General features: G+C 52.4%; 1 protein-coding gene across 4 annotated transcripts in view; it reads right to left on the bottom strand.

Moving 5' to 3' along the window:
• Positions 1-505: 505 nt before the first annotated feature.
• Positions 506-15,668, bottom strand: part of USP40 (ubiquitin specific peptidase 40) — an 80,209-nt gene continuing 65,046 nt past the window's right edge. For 2 of the 4 annotated variants that reach the window (XM_055346377.1, XM_055346381.1), the window contains 7 exons: positions 14,786-14,912; positions 13,440-13,534; positions 12,106-12,224; positions 8,763-8,828; positions 6,534-6,744; positions 6,304-6,399; positions 506-3,109 (listed from right to left, as the gene is read on the bottom strand). In XM_055346377.1, coding sequence (XP_055202352.1) covers positions 2,882-3,109; positions 6,304-6,399; positions 6,534-6,744; positions 8,763-8,828; positions 12,106-12,224; positions 13,440-13,534; positions 14,786-14,912 — 942 coding nt within the window. In that variant the 3' untranslated portion in view covers positions 506-2,881. The other 2 variants (XM_055346378.1, XM_055346379.1) reach the window with 2 other exon arrangements.

Below are 15,668 nucleotides of genomic sequence, written 5' to 3'. Positions count from 1 at the left end.
ATGGGGTGGCAGGGAGAATGCAGGCATGTAGTCAGGGTGGCAGAGACAGAAGCCCACTCCTTGGCATCTCTGTGGTCTCCACGAATTTTCCTGACACCTCCCCGCCTCCTCCCACCACACTTCTTTTATGAGTGAGAACTACATGTGTCTTGTCTCTGAGTTGACCCTAATCCTCGTAGCAAACCTTCCAGAAAATTTTGTATTTGGGAAGGCAAGAGCTAAAGCAAATGGAGTCACGAGTTCTACGTATTACACAGGTGTGAGGCCGAAGAAAGAGGCCAGGACCCCCGGGGGGGGGGGGTGAGCCGGCACAAAGAACACTTCAGGGCAGAAGAGCAGTGCACCTGTGGGGCAGGTGTTGGTGCTGGAGGCCTCTGGGAAGCCGCGGTCCGAGAGCTCCACGGTGGGCCTGGACGGAGGAGCTGCTCACCCAGGGGCGGGGGGGGGTGCTGTGACCTGCCAGCCCAGCCCGTGCACGATGGCTCTTTTTTTTTTTTTTAAGATTTTATTTATTCATGAGAAACACAGGGAGAGAGAGAGAGGCATAGAGAGAAGCAGGCTCCATGCAGGCAGCTCGACGTGGGACTCGATCCCGGGTCTCCAGGATCACGCCCTGGGTCAAGGGCGGTGCTAAACCGCTGAGCCACCAGGCTGCCCTGACGACATCTGTCTTTCAGGCACTGGCTGCTGAGCTGGGACGCCCTCTTGGCGGTGGACCCCGTCCCTCAGAGCCCCCTTTGTGGGGCAGAGGTGCTGAGGTGTAGGGGCGATGTGCTGGAGCTCTCCTGGGCCACAGCCGGCGGTACCCTCCCCCCTGGGGTGCGTGGAGCCCCCTGAGGGCCTGGCTTCAGTCCCCTGGCTGCCATGCTCTGCAGCCCGCGACACAGGGCGACCGTGGTGAGTGGCTGCGCTCATGGGGTAAGTGGGGGGGGGTGCAGAGGGAGATGGGGCGACCGCCGGGAGTGGGTGCCGTCGGGGTGCGGGGGGGGGGTGCAGAGGGAGATGGGGCGACCGCGGGGAGTGGGTGCCGTAGGGGTGCGAGGGGGGTGCAGAGGGAGATGGGGTGACCGTGGGGAGCCAGAGCCCTCCGCCCCCTGGGAGCCCTTTGCCGGGGCGGGGCTCGAACCCCCCAGGAAGCCCGCGGTGCCTGCTGCTGACCCGCGGTGCGTGGGGACGAGGCGCCGTTGCGGGCGGGGGGGGGAGGGGGGCCGCCGGCCTTCCCGGGTCCCTCGGGGCTGCCCCGTGACTCTGGGTCATCAGGAAATTCTCGTGCACGCCCCCCCCACCCCCCGAAAAATATCCCAGGGAAGCCCTGTTTGCTGTAATGCAACCGCCTCCTCTTTCCCTGGAGGAAAGAAAACCCCACCACTTGCAGTTCCTTCCAGAACAATCCACCCCCCACCCCCGTCTAAGGAAGCTCCGTGTGACTTGCGGGGCAGCCCCGGATCACCCGGACAGGGATTTCTCAACATAAACGTTTACTGAGCAGGCGAAGCGCGCTTCAGCGCAGGGGAGCGGGGCCCGCAGGCTCGGGGAGGCCCCCCCGGGGAGCCCCCCCCCCCCGCGGGTCTCTTCCCCGGAGGCCTCCGGTTTCTCCAAAGCAAACCTCCCGGTTGTCAGGTTAGCGGCTCCGGCCCTTAGGGCGCAGGAAGGGGGCGGCCTCCGCCTCGCCCCGGAGAGCCCGGCCCCTGCCCCGCCCCGGCCTCGCCGCCCGCCCGCCCGGCTTCCTGCTTCCTGCTCCGCAGCCTCATCTGCGGGAGGGGGGGGGGGGGCGCCTGCGGTCCCGGGAATCCTGCTTCGGACCCGCTCGGGCTCGGGGCGTGAGCGTCCGGGGCCTCAGCGGGCGGCTTGGCGGACGGGTCTGCGGCGCGGCCCTCGACGTCCTTCCGGGGGGGGGGCGGGGCGGGGGCGGGCTCCGAGCGAGGCCCCTGCTGCGGCCGCGGCACGACACGACACGACCCGACCCGCGGCGTCCAGGGCGCGGGGCAGGAGGCGCGGCCCTGCTGGGTCCCGCCGGGCGCAGGCGCTACCTGAAGCTCCGCACGTGGATGCAAAGAGAAGCTTCTGGTGCGCGCGGCCGGCCGGGCGTCGTGGCCCTGCAGCCCAGGTCGCGGCTCGGCTCCCGAAGGGCGTCTTGGCTGCGGGAGACACGGGGGCGGTCACGGCCGCAGCCGGCAGGCCCCGGGGACGTGCGTGCCCTCGGCACACGGACTCCCAGACTGCGGAGTCGGAGGACCTCAGTCTACACCGCCGGCCCCGGCGGCCCCGCAGTCCCCGCGGCAGGCCTGACCCGGGGACCCTCCAACCTGCCGGTGGCCGCGTCTCCCCGCAGGGTGATGTTTTGAGAGCGCGGGGGGGGGGGGGGGCAGGGGGGCATGGTTAGGGTCGCCGGCAGGGCCCCCAGGCTGAGCGGGCCGCCCTGGTATTTGATCTCACGACCCCGAGATCATGATCTGAGCGGAAACCCCGGGTCGGCGTTTATCCGGCTGCGCCCCAGGAGCGAGCCCGGGGCCCTGGGACCTAACGGCACGTGCACGGACGGCGCCTCCGTGTCCGGCGCCTCGTCGCTGCTGCTGGGCGCGGGTGAGGGACGCGACCGCCGCAGCAGAGGGGCGGAGGGGCCGCGCCGGCAGGGGCATCAGGGAGCACCACCGGCCCCCTCAGCCAGGAGCTGAGGACTAAGATGGGGGGGCAGGTAAGGAGGGCGGAGGCGCCCCGTGTGGCCTGCAGGGGGTGTGGGTACAGGGGGAGGTGGAATGTTCCAGTAGATCGTGGTAGGGGCAGGAGGCCCGCGGCCAGGGGAGAGGAGGGAGGAGGGGCAGGTGCGGGGCCCTGCGGGGCCCTGCGGGGCCCTGCGGAGCCCGCCGCGTGCTCACCGTGCTCACCTGTTGGGGTGACCGAGGCCTGGGGGAAGACCCAGCGAGGGGCGGAGGGGGCAGGGAGGCGGCCCCGGGGCAGGCCCTGCCCCCGGAGCCCCGATCGATCGGGGGCCCAGCGCGGCTCGCGGGGGAGCCCCGGCCGCACCATACCTGCTCGGCCGCCTCGGCGTCCCTCTCCCCAGGTCGTCCGCGTCGGTACTGAAGTCCCCGTCGTCCTCCAGCAGGACGTTCTGCGTTTCAAGATAACGACCAGGGGGTTCGCCTCCACTGAAGAGGCTCGAGCCAAACGACTGAGGGGGGCCCGGCCCGGATGCCCCGCGCCCGGGCCCCGCGGAGCTGCCCCTGCCCCTGCCCCTGGGAGCGCAGCCGCTGTCCGAGCCCGTCGCCGCGTCCACCCGCTGCCTCCTCGGCTGCCAGCGAGCCCGGGGACGCCGTGCGCCTGGCCCCTCAGCTCCCTTCCCCGGATGCTGTGGGCGCAGCTCTGCCGACCCAGGCTGCCCCCCTGCCCCGACGGTGCCCCGGGGGTCGCAGCGGGTCATTCCCCCGAACCCGAACCCTGGCCGCCCCGGGCTGCCTCGGTGAGCGCGACTGATCCGGTCGCTGACCCCGAGCAGCGCTACAGGAGAAGGGGTCAGAGCGGGGCCTCGGGCTGCCTCGGTGAGCGCCCCCCGGCCCCTCACCACCGCCAGGCATCGGGGAGAGGTAACCAGCGCCGCCATCGCCCTTGAGGACCACGGTGGTCAGCGAGGAGCCGCAGGAGGGTCCTGCTCGGTCTACACGCTGCTCTCGGGGGAGAAAACTGTAAGAAACGTGCGGCTCTCTACTCCAGCAAGCGGACACGTGGGATTCCAGCGAGCGTGCGTGATGGGCTTTTTCAAAAACTGTCAAACGCTACAAAGAGGAAATACAGGGGTAACAGGGCCGACAGCCACGTCCTCAGGGCTGCCGGCGAGTGGCTGGGGGCCCAGGTGCCCCAGTGACGTGACCGGCTCATCCCAAGGCGGCACCTGCTCCTACCCTTGTCCTGGGAAAACCAGAGCTCGATGCACGCGTGGATGGTGCTGGTGGAGAAGAAAAGTGCTCAGCGCCAGCCAGCGGTTAACCGTCGTAAGCTCTGACCATATTTGGATCATTTTTCAAGGAAAACACAGATTCAGTCGCTGGCCCTCAGCCCGCTGGAGACAATGTCCCCAGACATTGTTCCCGCTTTCCCTCTGACTGGACGGCTCCCCAGGTGTGTGACCGACTGATCCACAGCATTTTACGGGCTTCACATTCCCGGTGATGACCACTGTGACCGTTTTCCACGTTGACCCACGGAGCTCCGGTGTATTCACTGCTGTGCTCTACGCCACCATATCCACACTTTTTTTCATCTGTCCTCTTCCTGAGGGTCACTGTCCTTTGCAGTTTACGCTGTTACAACCAGTCCTTCAGCGAACATTCTGCACACCCCCTCACGTGAACGCACGAGCTGTGCCAGGCGCTGTCCAGGAGCAAAGTCGCAAGCACTGCTGCACACAAGCGCCATCACCATCACCACATGGTGTCCAGGGCCGCGGGGTGGGGGGGTGGCAGTGCCAGCCACTGCTCCCCCACAGGCCCCTGCTTCCCGGCTCCCCACTTTTCTCCTGAGAACTGACGGGGTGTTCGTCTTGGCCCGCCTCCCATCAGGGGGTCCTCCTGGCACTGATGTAAGGACCACACCTACACCCGGTGACCATCCTTGTGAGTTTGTGGCTTGTCTTTACACTTGGTATCCCTTCCTCTGACGAACCACGTGTTTACTCCTAATGCGGTCACGTTTACCATCCTTTTACGGTCTGTGCTTTTTGTTTAAGAAGGACCTCTGAAATCTGAAGGCTGGAAATCACTGCCTTTCACCTTTAAGTTTTCATATTGATGTACACGGTGTGGGCAGACTGGATGCAGACTTCCTGGGGCCTGAGGCGCACATAAACTTGGAAACTAATTTCCCCTACACGAATAACCAGTTTCCCCAGCACCGTTTACTGAATAATCCATTTTTAATGTCGCCTCGAGTACCCGTCAAGTTTCCTGGCGTGACATCCATCCGCCCCCCCTGAAGCTACTCTGCTGACACAGCTGCCCGGTCGCTCTTGGCACCAGGCCAGGGAGCGCCCATCATGGTGTTTAAAAATCTCCTCCCTGCCCGTTGCTTCTCCATGTGAATTTTTATGTTTGTTTCCTGGTCTTTCGTGTGAGGCTTCCTTCCAAGAGCACGACGTTGCTCTGTATCTAACTGAAGCTTTAATACCACTCAGTATTTTGGGAATATTCTCTGGAAAGGTCTTGTAAATCTCTTTGCTGGATGTATTCCTAGGTATCTTGTAGTTGTATTCTGATCCTGTAACCTCTGAACTCTCTTACCAGGTCTCTTGAATCTTCCTTTAGGTGAACTGCATATGAAGAATGGTTTTATGCTTTCATTTTAGAAGTTCCTTTATTTCTCTCTCAACTTTGGGGAGAAGGAGGCTCATACCACCCTGGTTAGCACAATGCTGAGCGGAAGTGGTGGTTAAGGGAATGCTTATTCCTTGATGTGAAAATATTGATTAGCAATTTAATCCTTATTTTGATATCCACAAATAAATTCTTAAATCAAGGATTAATGTTATTCTTAAAATATCACTTTGTGATAAAGTAAATTTGTCTAGGGCAGGTGAGGATAGCTCTGTCATTTACTGATACCAGATTATTCTTTTTTTTTTTTTTTAAGATTATTATTTATTCATGAGAGACAGAGAGAGAGAGAGGGAGAAGCAGGCTCCATGCAGGGAGCCTGACATGGGACTTGATCCTGAGACTCCAGGATCACACCCTGGGCCAAAGGCAAATGCTAAAACTGCTGAGCCACCCGGGCTGCCCGACACCAGATTATTCAACAGGCGCAGAAACAGTGGGAATTTAATAGGACATTGCTCACAAGGACTAGGAATGGAAGGAAACATCTCCCCCTGATGCAGGAACCTATTCCAAACCTGCAGCAATGCACTTAATGATAAAACTTCAGAAGCATTTTCACGCAAATCCAACCCAGGATTAAGGTTTTGATACTAAGGTCCTTCTGGCCTCATGATATAAGTGGCCTGGCCTTCCCTCCTATTTTCCAATGTATGTAAGAGAGGATCATCATAGGATTCTCAGAGCCTTGAAGATCTGATACAATTTCTCTATAAAAATCACTGCTCCTGGGACACCTGGGTGGCTCAGCAGCTGAGTGTCTAACTTGGGCTCCGGGTGTGATCCCAGGATCTGCTCCCACATCAGGCTCCCTGCAGGGAGCCCACTTCTCCCTGTGTCTCTGCCTCTGTCTCTTATGAATAAATAAAATCTTACAAAAAAAAAAATCATTGATCCCGGTGTTTTACTAAAGTGGTAAATTTGCTGATAAATAACTTACCTTAATACCAATAGTGTCTCCATCTTTCAAGTAATAAGGCGCCCCCTGCAAATTATCTTGCTTTTTCTTCTTTTTCCTCTTGGTAAATTGCTGGTTCTATAGAAAAATCAAGCATCCTGAATACAGAAAACTCAAATTCTTACTAAGTTCCCTATCTGTGAAAAACAGCAGTTAACCTATTTACTACACCAGGAAGGCCCAGTCTCTCCGGGAAAGCCCTGGAACTTTACCCAGCTAGATATCGGAAGCCACTCAAACTTTTCGGGGAAGTACTTGGCAATTTCAATTTTCTCCACGGGAAGAGAGCAGAAGTGGGCAACTCGTTGTCTCAGGGAGCCAGCAGTCCAGCCTCGGGCGGTGTCCCACACCAAGTCCACGCACGGCGCGTACGCCCTCTCACCCGGGAGGCGCATCCGTGTCCTCAGTACCACGTCCTGAGGGCTGCACCGGAAAACAAATAAGAAGAATGAGAAGTTCGCAGGAACCATGGCGAAGCGTGATGGGCAAGGCTTCCCCTCCTCTCTTCTGGTTTTTAGGAGGACAGACTGATCCCCAAACCCTCTAGTCCTCTTCTCTACTTTGATTTTCTCCCATCCTGGGCCCCAGTGTCGTCTTCCGGGGGCAGTGTGACAAGGGCTGCAGCTGCGCCCCGGGAGGGGCTGATTTCAGAACCAGAGGTTGGCAGGAAAAGCTCCTCTACAGGCGCGTGAAGTCGCAGTGGGGCAGCCGGAGAAGCAGGGGCTGAGCGCTGGGAGGGGGCGGGGGAGAAAGTCAGATGTGGAGCCCGCCGGAAGGTGGGGGGAGGGAAACCGTGTCTAGGCCAGTGAGGCCCTGTGACCGCACCAGATGATTTTGGTTGTATGGGAGCTTTTACCAAAAAGAAAGGTGACGCTATGGGAGCAAAGGACCTGGAGGTGCAGGGAGAGGGCAGGCCCAGTTGGACAGGAGACGGAACCTCTTGGCAGGCGTGGATGCCAAGGAGTGACAGGGCTCTCTGAGGAGAGGGGAGAGCCCTGGAGGCTGGTCAGGGACGCAACCGCTGGGACAGGCCACCTGGTGCCCAGCACGGTCACATGGACGCCACTCACAACAAATGTGCCAAGGGCCCGTGTCGGTATTTAAGAAAGAGCTCTCACAAATCAGACTTTTCCTAAGACCCCATTGCTAAAACCTGCCCAATATATGAATGAATTCACACACCCACAAAAGGCAAAGGGCTTGTAAATGATAAGACTTTGGGGGGAAAAAAAACGACTTTGAGAAAAATGCCCAATCTTACTAGCAATCAAAGCACCGAAGCAAATGAGACAAGATAACCATTTCTCCGCGATCAATTTAGCAAACGTTTAAACAATGAAAATATTCAATGTTGGTTTGAGGGTGAAGTAATACTCATCACCACTGCTTGTGGGACCAAAAACTGGCATAACTTGCCTGGAAAGGAATTTAACTGCTGTAAGACGTTTAAAACGTTCATACCATTTGACCCAGAAATCCCCCTCCGGGACACCACGCTTGGTATTACGGTTTGCAGTAAGAATGCACTTTTATAAAAGCAGTGGGGGTGGGGTGCATGAAGGGTAGACACAGCTGAGGGGGAGCTCCCGTTACTACGCAGCAGGATGGCAGCAGGAATGGTATTCTCCTCGGGAAGACGATCACCAACCCTACTGCTGGTGATACTCACAGGAGGTCTTAGAAAAGATTTTCTTTTTTTTTTTTTTTTATTTTTTTTTTAAATTTTTATTTATTTATGATAGTCACATAGAATGAGAGAGAGGCAGAGACACAGGCAGAGGGAGAAGCAGGCTCCATGCACCGGGAGCCCGACGTGGGATTCGATCCCGGGTCTCCAGGATCGCGCCCTGGGCCAAAGGCAGGCGCCAAACCGCTGCGCCACCCAGGGATCCCTAGAAAAGATTTTCTTATAATGAAAACAGAACCAGGAAGTTTTGATTACAGACCCCTGTGGGGTGTTTCTTTAGTCACTAATGAATTATCGATTAGGATACAGGCACTGTTCTAGGTACTGGGGACAGAGCAGTGACCAAAGTACTTGTTCTCCCAAAACTTACACCTGTTGTAGGAGACAAGTAACACACAATTCAGTAAGTATCTACTACGTCAGGTGGGGTGAGGATGAAAAAGTAGGCGAAGGGGGGCAGTGACAGGTGCTGTGCAAGTCAGTCTGACAACTGATAGGGCTGGGAATGAGCGTCCTGCTTACACTTTGAGATCGTTAGGGATTCAATATGCATCTGTGACTCACTGTTTTCATGGCAAAATGAGTTCCAAGTTCCAGACACTAGGCATGCAAACACACCTGTAGGACACAATCTGGTTTAAGTTGCCATGCTACTCAAGCAGTGGGGAAAAACCCTTTACTACTGATCCCACCGTTAGGTTTTCAGGAAATTAGCCACCATGAAGAGACATGTACATGGGACAGGATGACTTACCCCAAGTTTTCTTCTTCCTGAAGGGGCTCTAAGCAGATCTCAGTTTTCCGTCCCAGTTTGTAGTCCCTGATAAAAGAAAAAAAATAACACTGAGTGATATATTTTTTAATTTTTAAAGATTTTTTTGGGGGGAAACATTCTAAGCTTTTTTTCTTAAGCAAAAAATTACACAGAGTAAGAACACTCAGTATTTGAGAGACCTAGTAGGAACAAGGGGATGCCAACAAGCTGGACGAGCTGATATGTATAGACCTCGGGATGCATTAAATCATAAACAGAGAATCTGAACAGATCAATTACTCATAAGGGAATGGAGTAAATAATCAAACATCTCCCAAAAAAGAAAAGTCCAGGACCAGATGGCTTTACTGGTAAATTCTAACAAAGATTTCAAGATTTAATAATTATTCTCCTCCAGCTCTTCCAGAAAGCAGAAGAGCTATTACAAGGCCAGTATCACCCCAATACTAAAACCAGACGAGGATACTACAAAAGTTCAGACCAACATCCCTGCTGAACAGAGGCAAAAAATGCAAAATATGTACATTAAAAGAATCTTACACCATCAAGTAGGATCTATTCCAGGGATGTGAGGCTGGACCAATACTTGCAAATCAGTCAATGTGATACACTAACAAAGTGAAGGATAAAAAATCAAATCATCATCTCAGTAGATGAAGGAAAAATGACAAAATTCTACATCCTTTCATGATAACTCTGCTCAAAAAAGTGGGTTGATAAGAAACCTAACTCAACCCAGTAAAGGCCACACATGAGTAGCTGGCAGCTCATGTCCCCCACCATCAAGGAGAAAAGGATGCCCACTCTCACTCCGTGTGGTACTGGAAGCCCTACCCAGAGCAATCAGACAAGGAAAAGAAAATAAGAGGCATCAAATCAGAAAGGAGGTAAAACTGCCTCTCCCTATAGGTGACGTGCCATTATATGTAGAAAACCCTAAACACCAAATAACTGTGAGAATAAATCAATTCGGTGAAGTTGCAGGATACGAAATCAAGATACAAAAATCGCTTGATGTTTTTATACACTAACAGTGAACTATCAGGAAGACAAATTAAGAAAACAGTCCCACTGACAAGACCATCAAAAAGGATAAAATACGCAGAAATAAACTTAACACAGGAGGTGAAGATCTATACACTGTAAGACACTGATGAAAGAAACTGAAGACACAAAGAAGTGACAGATATTCCATGTTCAGGAACTGGAAGAATGCTGTCAGAATGTCTATGTTACCCACAGTGAGCTACGGATTCTGTGTAATCTCTATCAAAACTTCAACATCTTTCACTGAAGTACAAAACCAATCCTAAAATTTGTATGGAACCACAAAAGCTCCCAAAGAGCCACAGCAACCTTGAGAAAGTAGAACAAACTTGGAGGCATCCCCCTTCTTGATTTCAGACTCTAGTATTCAAAACAGTATGGCAGGGACACCCGGGTGGTTGAGCGTCTGCCTTCGGCTCTGGGGTCCCAGGATTGAGTCCCCCATTAGGATCCCTGAGGGGAGCCTGCTTCTCCCTCTGCCTGTGTCTCTGCCTCTCTCTGTGTCTTTCATGAATAAATAATTTGAATCTTAAAACAAAAACTATGGTATTGGCATAAAAACCGACACAAAGATCAATGGACCTCAGAAATAAACCCAAGGGATTTATAATGAAGGAGCACACAAGGGAAAAGGACAGTCTTTTCCATAGATGGTGCTGGAAAACTGGTCAGCCATGTGCAACAGAATGAAGCTGGACAGCTACCTTCTACCGTACCCCAAAATCAATTCAAACAGATTAAAGCCTTGACCATAAGGCCCCAAACTACAAAACTCCTAGAGAACACAGGAGGTATATAATAAGCTCCCTGACACTGTCCTTGGCAATGACTTTTTTTGGATTTGATACCAAAGGGAAAGACAAAAGCAAAAATAAGCAAGTGAGACTATATCATATTAAAAAGATCTTGTATAGCAAAGGAAACCATTAATGAAATGAAAAATGAAATGAAAAAATGACCAATGAAATGGGTGAATAAATCTGCAAATCATGCATGTGATAGAGGATTAATAAAGAACCCATCTAGCTCAAGAGCAAAAAAACCCCAAACAGTCCACAATCAAGAAAGGGCAGAGGAACTGACATTTTTCCAAAGATCTACAGATGGTCACCAGGTACCTGAGAAGGTGCTGACCCTTACTCATCATCAAGAAAGTGCAAACCACACCCGCAGTAAGATACCTTGTTCCACACGTCAGAATGGCTAGCATCAAAAAGACGCAATCAGTGCTGGCGGGGACGTGGAGGAAAGGGGAACCCTTGTGCACTGCTGGTGGAGATGTAAATTGGTGAAGCCAATTTTTTGGAAGTTCCTCAAAAAATTAAAAATAGAACTAACAGCATGATCTAGCATTTCTGGGTCTGTATCCGAAGGAAATGAAAACAGAACCTCAAGAGACATCTACACTCCCATGTTCACAGCAGCCAAGGCACGGCAACAAGCCAGGGGCCTGTGGATGGATGGATGGACGTCAGGGAGGCGTCCCCATATGTATGCAACAGAGTATCATTCAGCCACGAGAAAGGAGGACATCCTGTCACTTGTGACAACGTGGATGACCATGAGGGTATGATGCTAACAGTGAAATGTGACAGTGAAGGACCAATCCTGTGAGGTAGCACTACCCATGGAATCTAAAATATCCAGACTCACAGAAAGAGAGAGTACAATCGTGGCTGCGATGGTGAGGCTGCGAGGTGGAGGGAAAGAGGAGCTGCTGGTCAGAGAGGCCAAACTTCCAGTTTTAAGGTAAGTCTGGCGCCTCTGAAGTCCAGCACAGTGCGTACAGTTAACAACAATACCGTACCACAGATTTGAAAGTTGCTAAGAGGCTAGATCTTCAATGTTCTTACCACGAAAAAGAAACAGTGATGATGTGACGCGCTGCGGGTGTTGGTGCTGGCCAGTGCCAAGGTGGCAATCATTTCAGACTTACGGAGGGTTGTATGTCAATTAGATCTTAGTTAAAGCTTGAAGAAAAGCTCAAAATTCTGTTCATGGTGTCTGAAGCATAAAAACACGTGGAGCTGCCTTTATGCTGAATACAGACAAAGTCGCAGAGTTTCTGACTGGAAGTGCCACCCAGCTGACAACATGCTGTCTGACCTGCCCCGGCGCTCACGGCCCAGCGGTGGTGGTGGTAGTGGTGGCGGGCGGCGGTGGAGGAGGAGGAGAGGGAAGACGGTGGTGGTGGTGGTGGTGGTGGTGGAGGAGGAGGAGGAGGAGGAGGAGGAGGAGGAGGAGGAGAAGACCAGGCTCCCGACGAGGGACCCACCTGAGCTGCTGCCGGTTGATTCGTAAAAGCCTGCCCAGGCGCTTCCTCTCCACGGTCCAGGCTCTGAGGAAGGCTGGGGACGGGATGACAAACCCCGAGGAGGAGGACAAGGTCATGGCCTAGAAAAGAAATAGTTCTCCAATGGTTTGAACAAGTACTGTTAGCAGACACGCTGCTGTAGGAAGGCAGTGGGCCTACACAGTGACACCGGAGGGAAGAGCACGTCGAGGAGGGCAAGCCCGGGGCATCTCCCCAGTGACGTCAGTCCAGTCACTTCTGTCTTCCTCTCTAGGGAAGCCAGCTTGAGGGATAAGTGAATCTGCCGATGAGCCAAAGCTCCTTTTAAATCATGTTTCAGAAAGTGAAACTCAGAAGTTAATTTCTGTGAGTATAATTCGCAAGAGCACTCATGAAACCAGGGGTTCACCTTCTGCTTTCTTGAGCGCTAATTCTTCAAAGTTTGCTCTGTCAGTGAAAGAACTTTATTTGAAATGTTCCAGAATCTGTGGATGCAAATGCTAGGCCTAACCTTCCGTACTAATTCTGCAGGGCAGATATTTATAGATTTGGGTTGTAATATGAAAAATGAACACTAGCTGTTTTAGATATGAAAACAGCAATTTTCTATTTGTCAATCCAATCCAAGAAAAAAAAAAAGTCTCTCGTTTTCATGGCAATAAGACCATTTGCTGCTTTTTTCCCCAAACGCTGAGTGCACACAGGAAAATCCAGTATGGATGGCTGGTACTTCTGTTGCGCGTCCCGAAGTTTTTCCTTTAGGAGGATGAAGGGATGCCCGGCAACAGTGAAGATGCCTAAGCGTTTCGTGTTCTACTCAACCCAGCCTTTCCACCTGGACCCAACACTCGCTTTATGAATGTTAATAGGTAAGAAAAGGATACAGCATCTAGTTACACATCCCACCTCGGAGCACCCTGACAACATTTAACACATGGATCACAATGGGACAAAAACGATGTAAATAAAGGGGTAGAGTGAATGCTTGACAGATGTTTCAATAAATCATGTTTCCCTAAGAAATCAAAATGAACATAAGCTGCAAGTCACTGAGGATCAATTCAAATGAAAGCACACAGCATGCCCGTCAGAGTGGGGAGACATGAAAGCCACAGGGCAAGTGGCAGAAACAAACACCAGCGCCGTCGGAGCCGGGCGCGGGGGTGCCTGGTGGGTACTTACCACCGAACATGGCATGTAACACATGCCTTATCAGAACAGACTGTAAGTGAGGGAAAGGAAATAGAAGAAGGTATTAATATCTCACTGGAAGAAGCCAGGCCACCACTACCATGCGCCACACGAAGAAGTCTGACCTGGGACTTCAGCTCTGCCACGGTGGCCTCTTCTGAGATCTCAAGGTCCCCCAAGTAGCGGAGGGACACCTCCCCGTGCAGGTCACCAGGAGCACCTACACGAACAGAGCCAGATGTCAGGAAGGAACTTTCTATCTCCTTTCTATTTCTGAAATACATACCGGGTCATAAATTATAGAGCTCCATGCGAGAAACTGGGGGCGTGAGTTCCTCAAATTGGGTCCCTTGTGACCTCAGAGGGGAGGAAGCCATGCCTGGCACGTCAGCAGGCAGGCAGCACGCCATGGGCACGATGCGCTGGTTTCTCACTGTAGTGGGTTCGAGGAGTTGCACGCTTGTGCTCTCCGCCCAGAATACTCTTCACATTTTCTCCTTCCCCAGAGAGGACTATGCTGGTAGGACTCTCTAGGACTCTCTCCTGGCTCTTTATTTTACCCTCTTGTTTCTTTCTCTCCTAACACTTATCCCAGCATGTTAGTCTTTTAGCTGTTTTCCTGTGTAGGTGTGCACGTATAGTTTTCCTAATCTGTCTCCCCCAAAACAGTGTTCTTTTCCAGAGAGGGCAGCCCATCTATCTTATTTCTCTCCCAGTGCCTGGGACAGTGGCTGCCACACACTAAATGGCCAGCAGATGGTTACTGACTAAAAGGTGAAAACAAAATGTTCTCTTACCTAAAAGCTAGATATAGCTGAATAGTTAAGTAAAACATAATAAATGGGAAAAATATACGAAGAGTTCTATTTAGTTACAAAGTAAATTACTTTGTGTTTTTTTTATAATGAAGTGAAAATCTACTTTTTACAAATGGTAATTCAGACTCACTGCTAGAGACTTCTTGCTCATCCTGAGGTGTATGTGTGTGGATCTGAATGTGGAGGAGGAAACCGAGAGTCAAACAGTAGGTCTGTATGCTGTGTATCTCCTCAGAAGTCAGAGACGAGGTGAAGCAGCCCACAGGCTGCAGGCCCTGGGGTCGTGGTGGTGGAGAGAGGGGGGCACACAGTGTGGACTGCAGCCCGCCTCTCGGGCCTGCCTCAGTGGAGCCCCTGCGATGCACGGAGGGCTCGGTCTCCGAGTCCATCATGGGAAGTGGGGCACGCCGCACGGGGATCTTGCAAGATGACATGTAAAAACTCTAGTATGTTGTGTAATAATAAAGACAGAGACAGCCCTCAACAGAGCTTACAGAGCCCTGGAGGAAAATAGGGGCTGCTCTTATGGAATGAACAGGTTTTGATTTCAACCTTACGTTTCAGATACGTGCTTCATTTGCCTCTCAGAGCAAAGGCGGTCATTCTACTCCCCTTAGGACATGGTGGCTGCTACAATTCTGTTCTGTCCTCACCTTGGGTGGCAGCAGCTCTCCAGACCCCACCTGGAGAAGGGGCACCGTTCCTCTGGTCCTGATGATTCTTCCAGTGATCCGGGGAATCCCCAGGCTGGTACCACCAGAGGGGCACCTTCAGGAAACCCTGAAGAAGAGAGCACTTCTAACCACTGTGAGGTACACGGAGTAAGTGAATTTCTACTTCCACACGGAGAAAGAGCTTCGTTACAACAAATGTTCCTGAAGTTATTTTTCTTTTTAGACTTATTAACTGCCATACACTATAGCTATTTATTTTTTTAAAGATTTTATTTATTTATTCATGAGACACAGGGAGAGGCAGAGACACAGGCAGAGGGAGAAGCAGGCTCCCTGCAGGGAGCCCGATGCAGGACTCGATCCCGGGACTCCAAGATCATAACCTGAACTGGAGGCAGACGTTTCACTCACTGAGCCACCCGGTGCCCCTATTTATTGTTTTTACAACCAAAAGTTTAAGGTTATAAAAGTTAGCCTTTGGGATTGACTAGGACTCCGTGTTCTTTGCTTAGAAGGAGCTTAGTCAATATACTTAGTTGTAGTATCTTATGACAATCAATGAAAAATATAAACAAAATATCAAAACACGATATTTTCAGGCCTGGTAAGGGCACCTCTAGCACAATGCGCCAGTGAGAAGCGGTTTTCACACATTAAAATTCCTAACAGAACTTTATAAAGAAGAAGCCATTGCTCTAAGTTGGATTCCTATACACAAACTACATGAAATAAACCTGACCGACTAGCCCCCCTACACCCACAGCCACAGATGCACACGGTTTATGGTAGCCAAGACGATGAACCAACCTCAAGGCCCCTCTTTAGAAGACGGGTTATATTATGTAGGCCACAACTTCTGACA

The sequence above is a fragment of the Nyctereutes procyonoides genome, unplaced genomic scaffold, assembly GCF_905146905.1.
Source record: "Nyctereutes procyonoides isolate TBG_1078 unplaced genomic scaffold, NYPRO_anot_genome, whole genome shotgun sequence".
Classification (NCBI taxonomy): Eukaryota; Metazoa; Chordata; class Mammalia; order Carnivora; family Canidae; genus Nyctereutes; species Nyctereutes procyonoides.
Note: the sequence above shows the minus strand (reverse complement) of the source record. Positions and strands in the feature narration are given on the sequence as shown.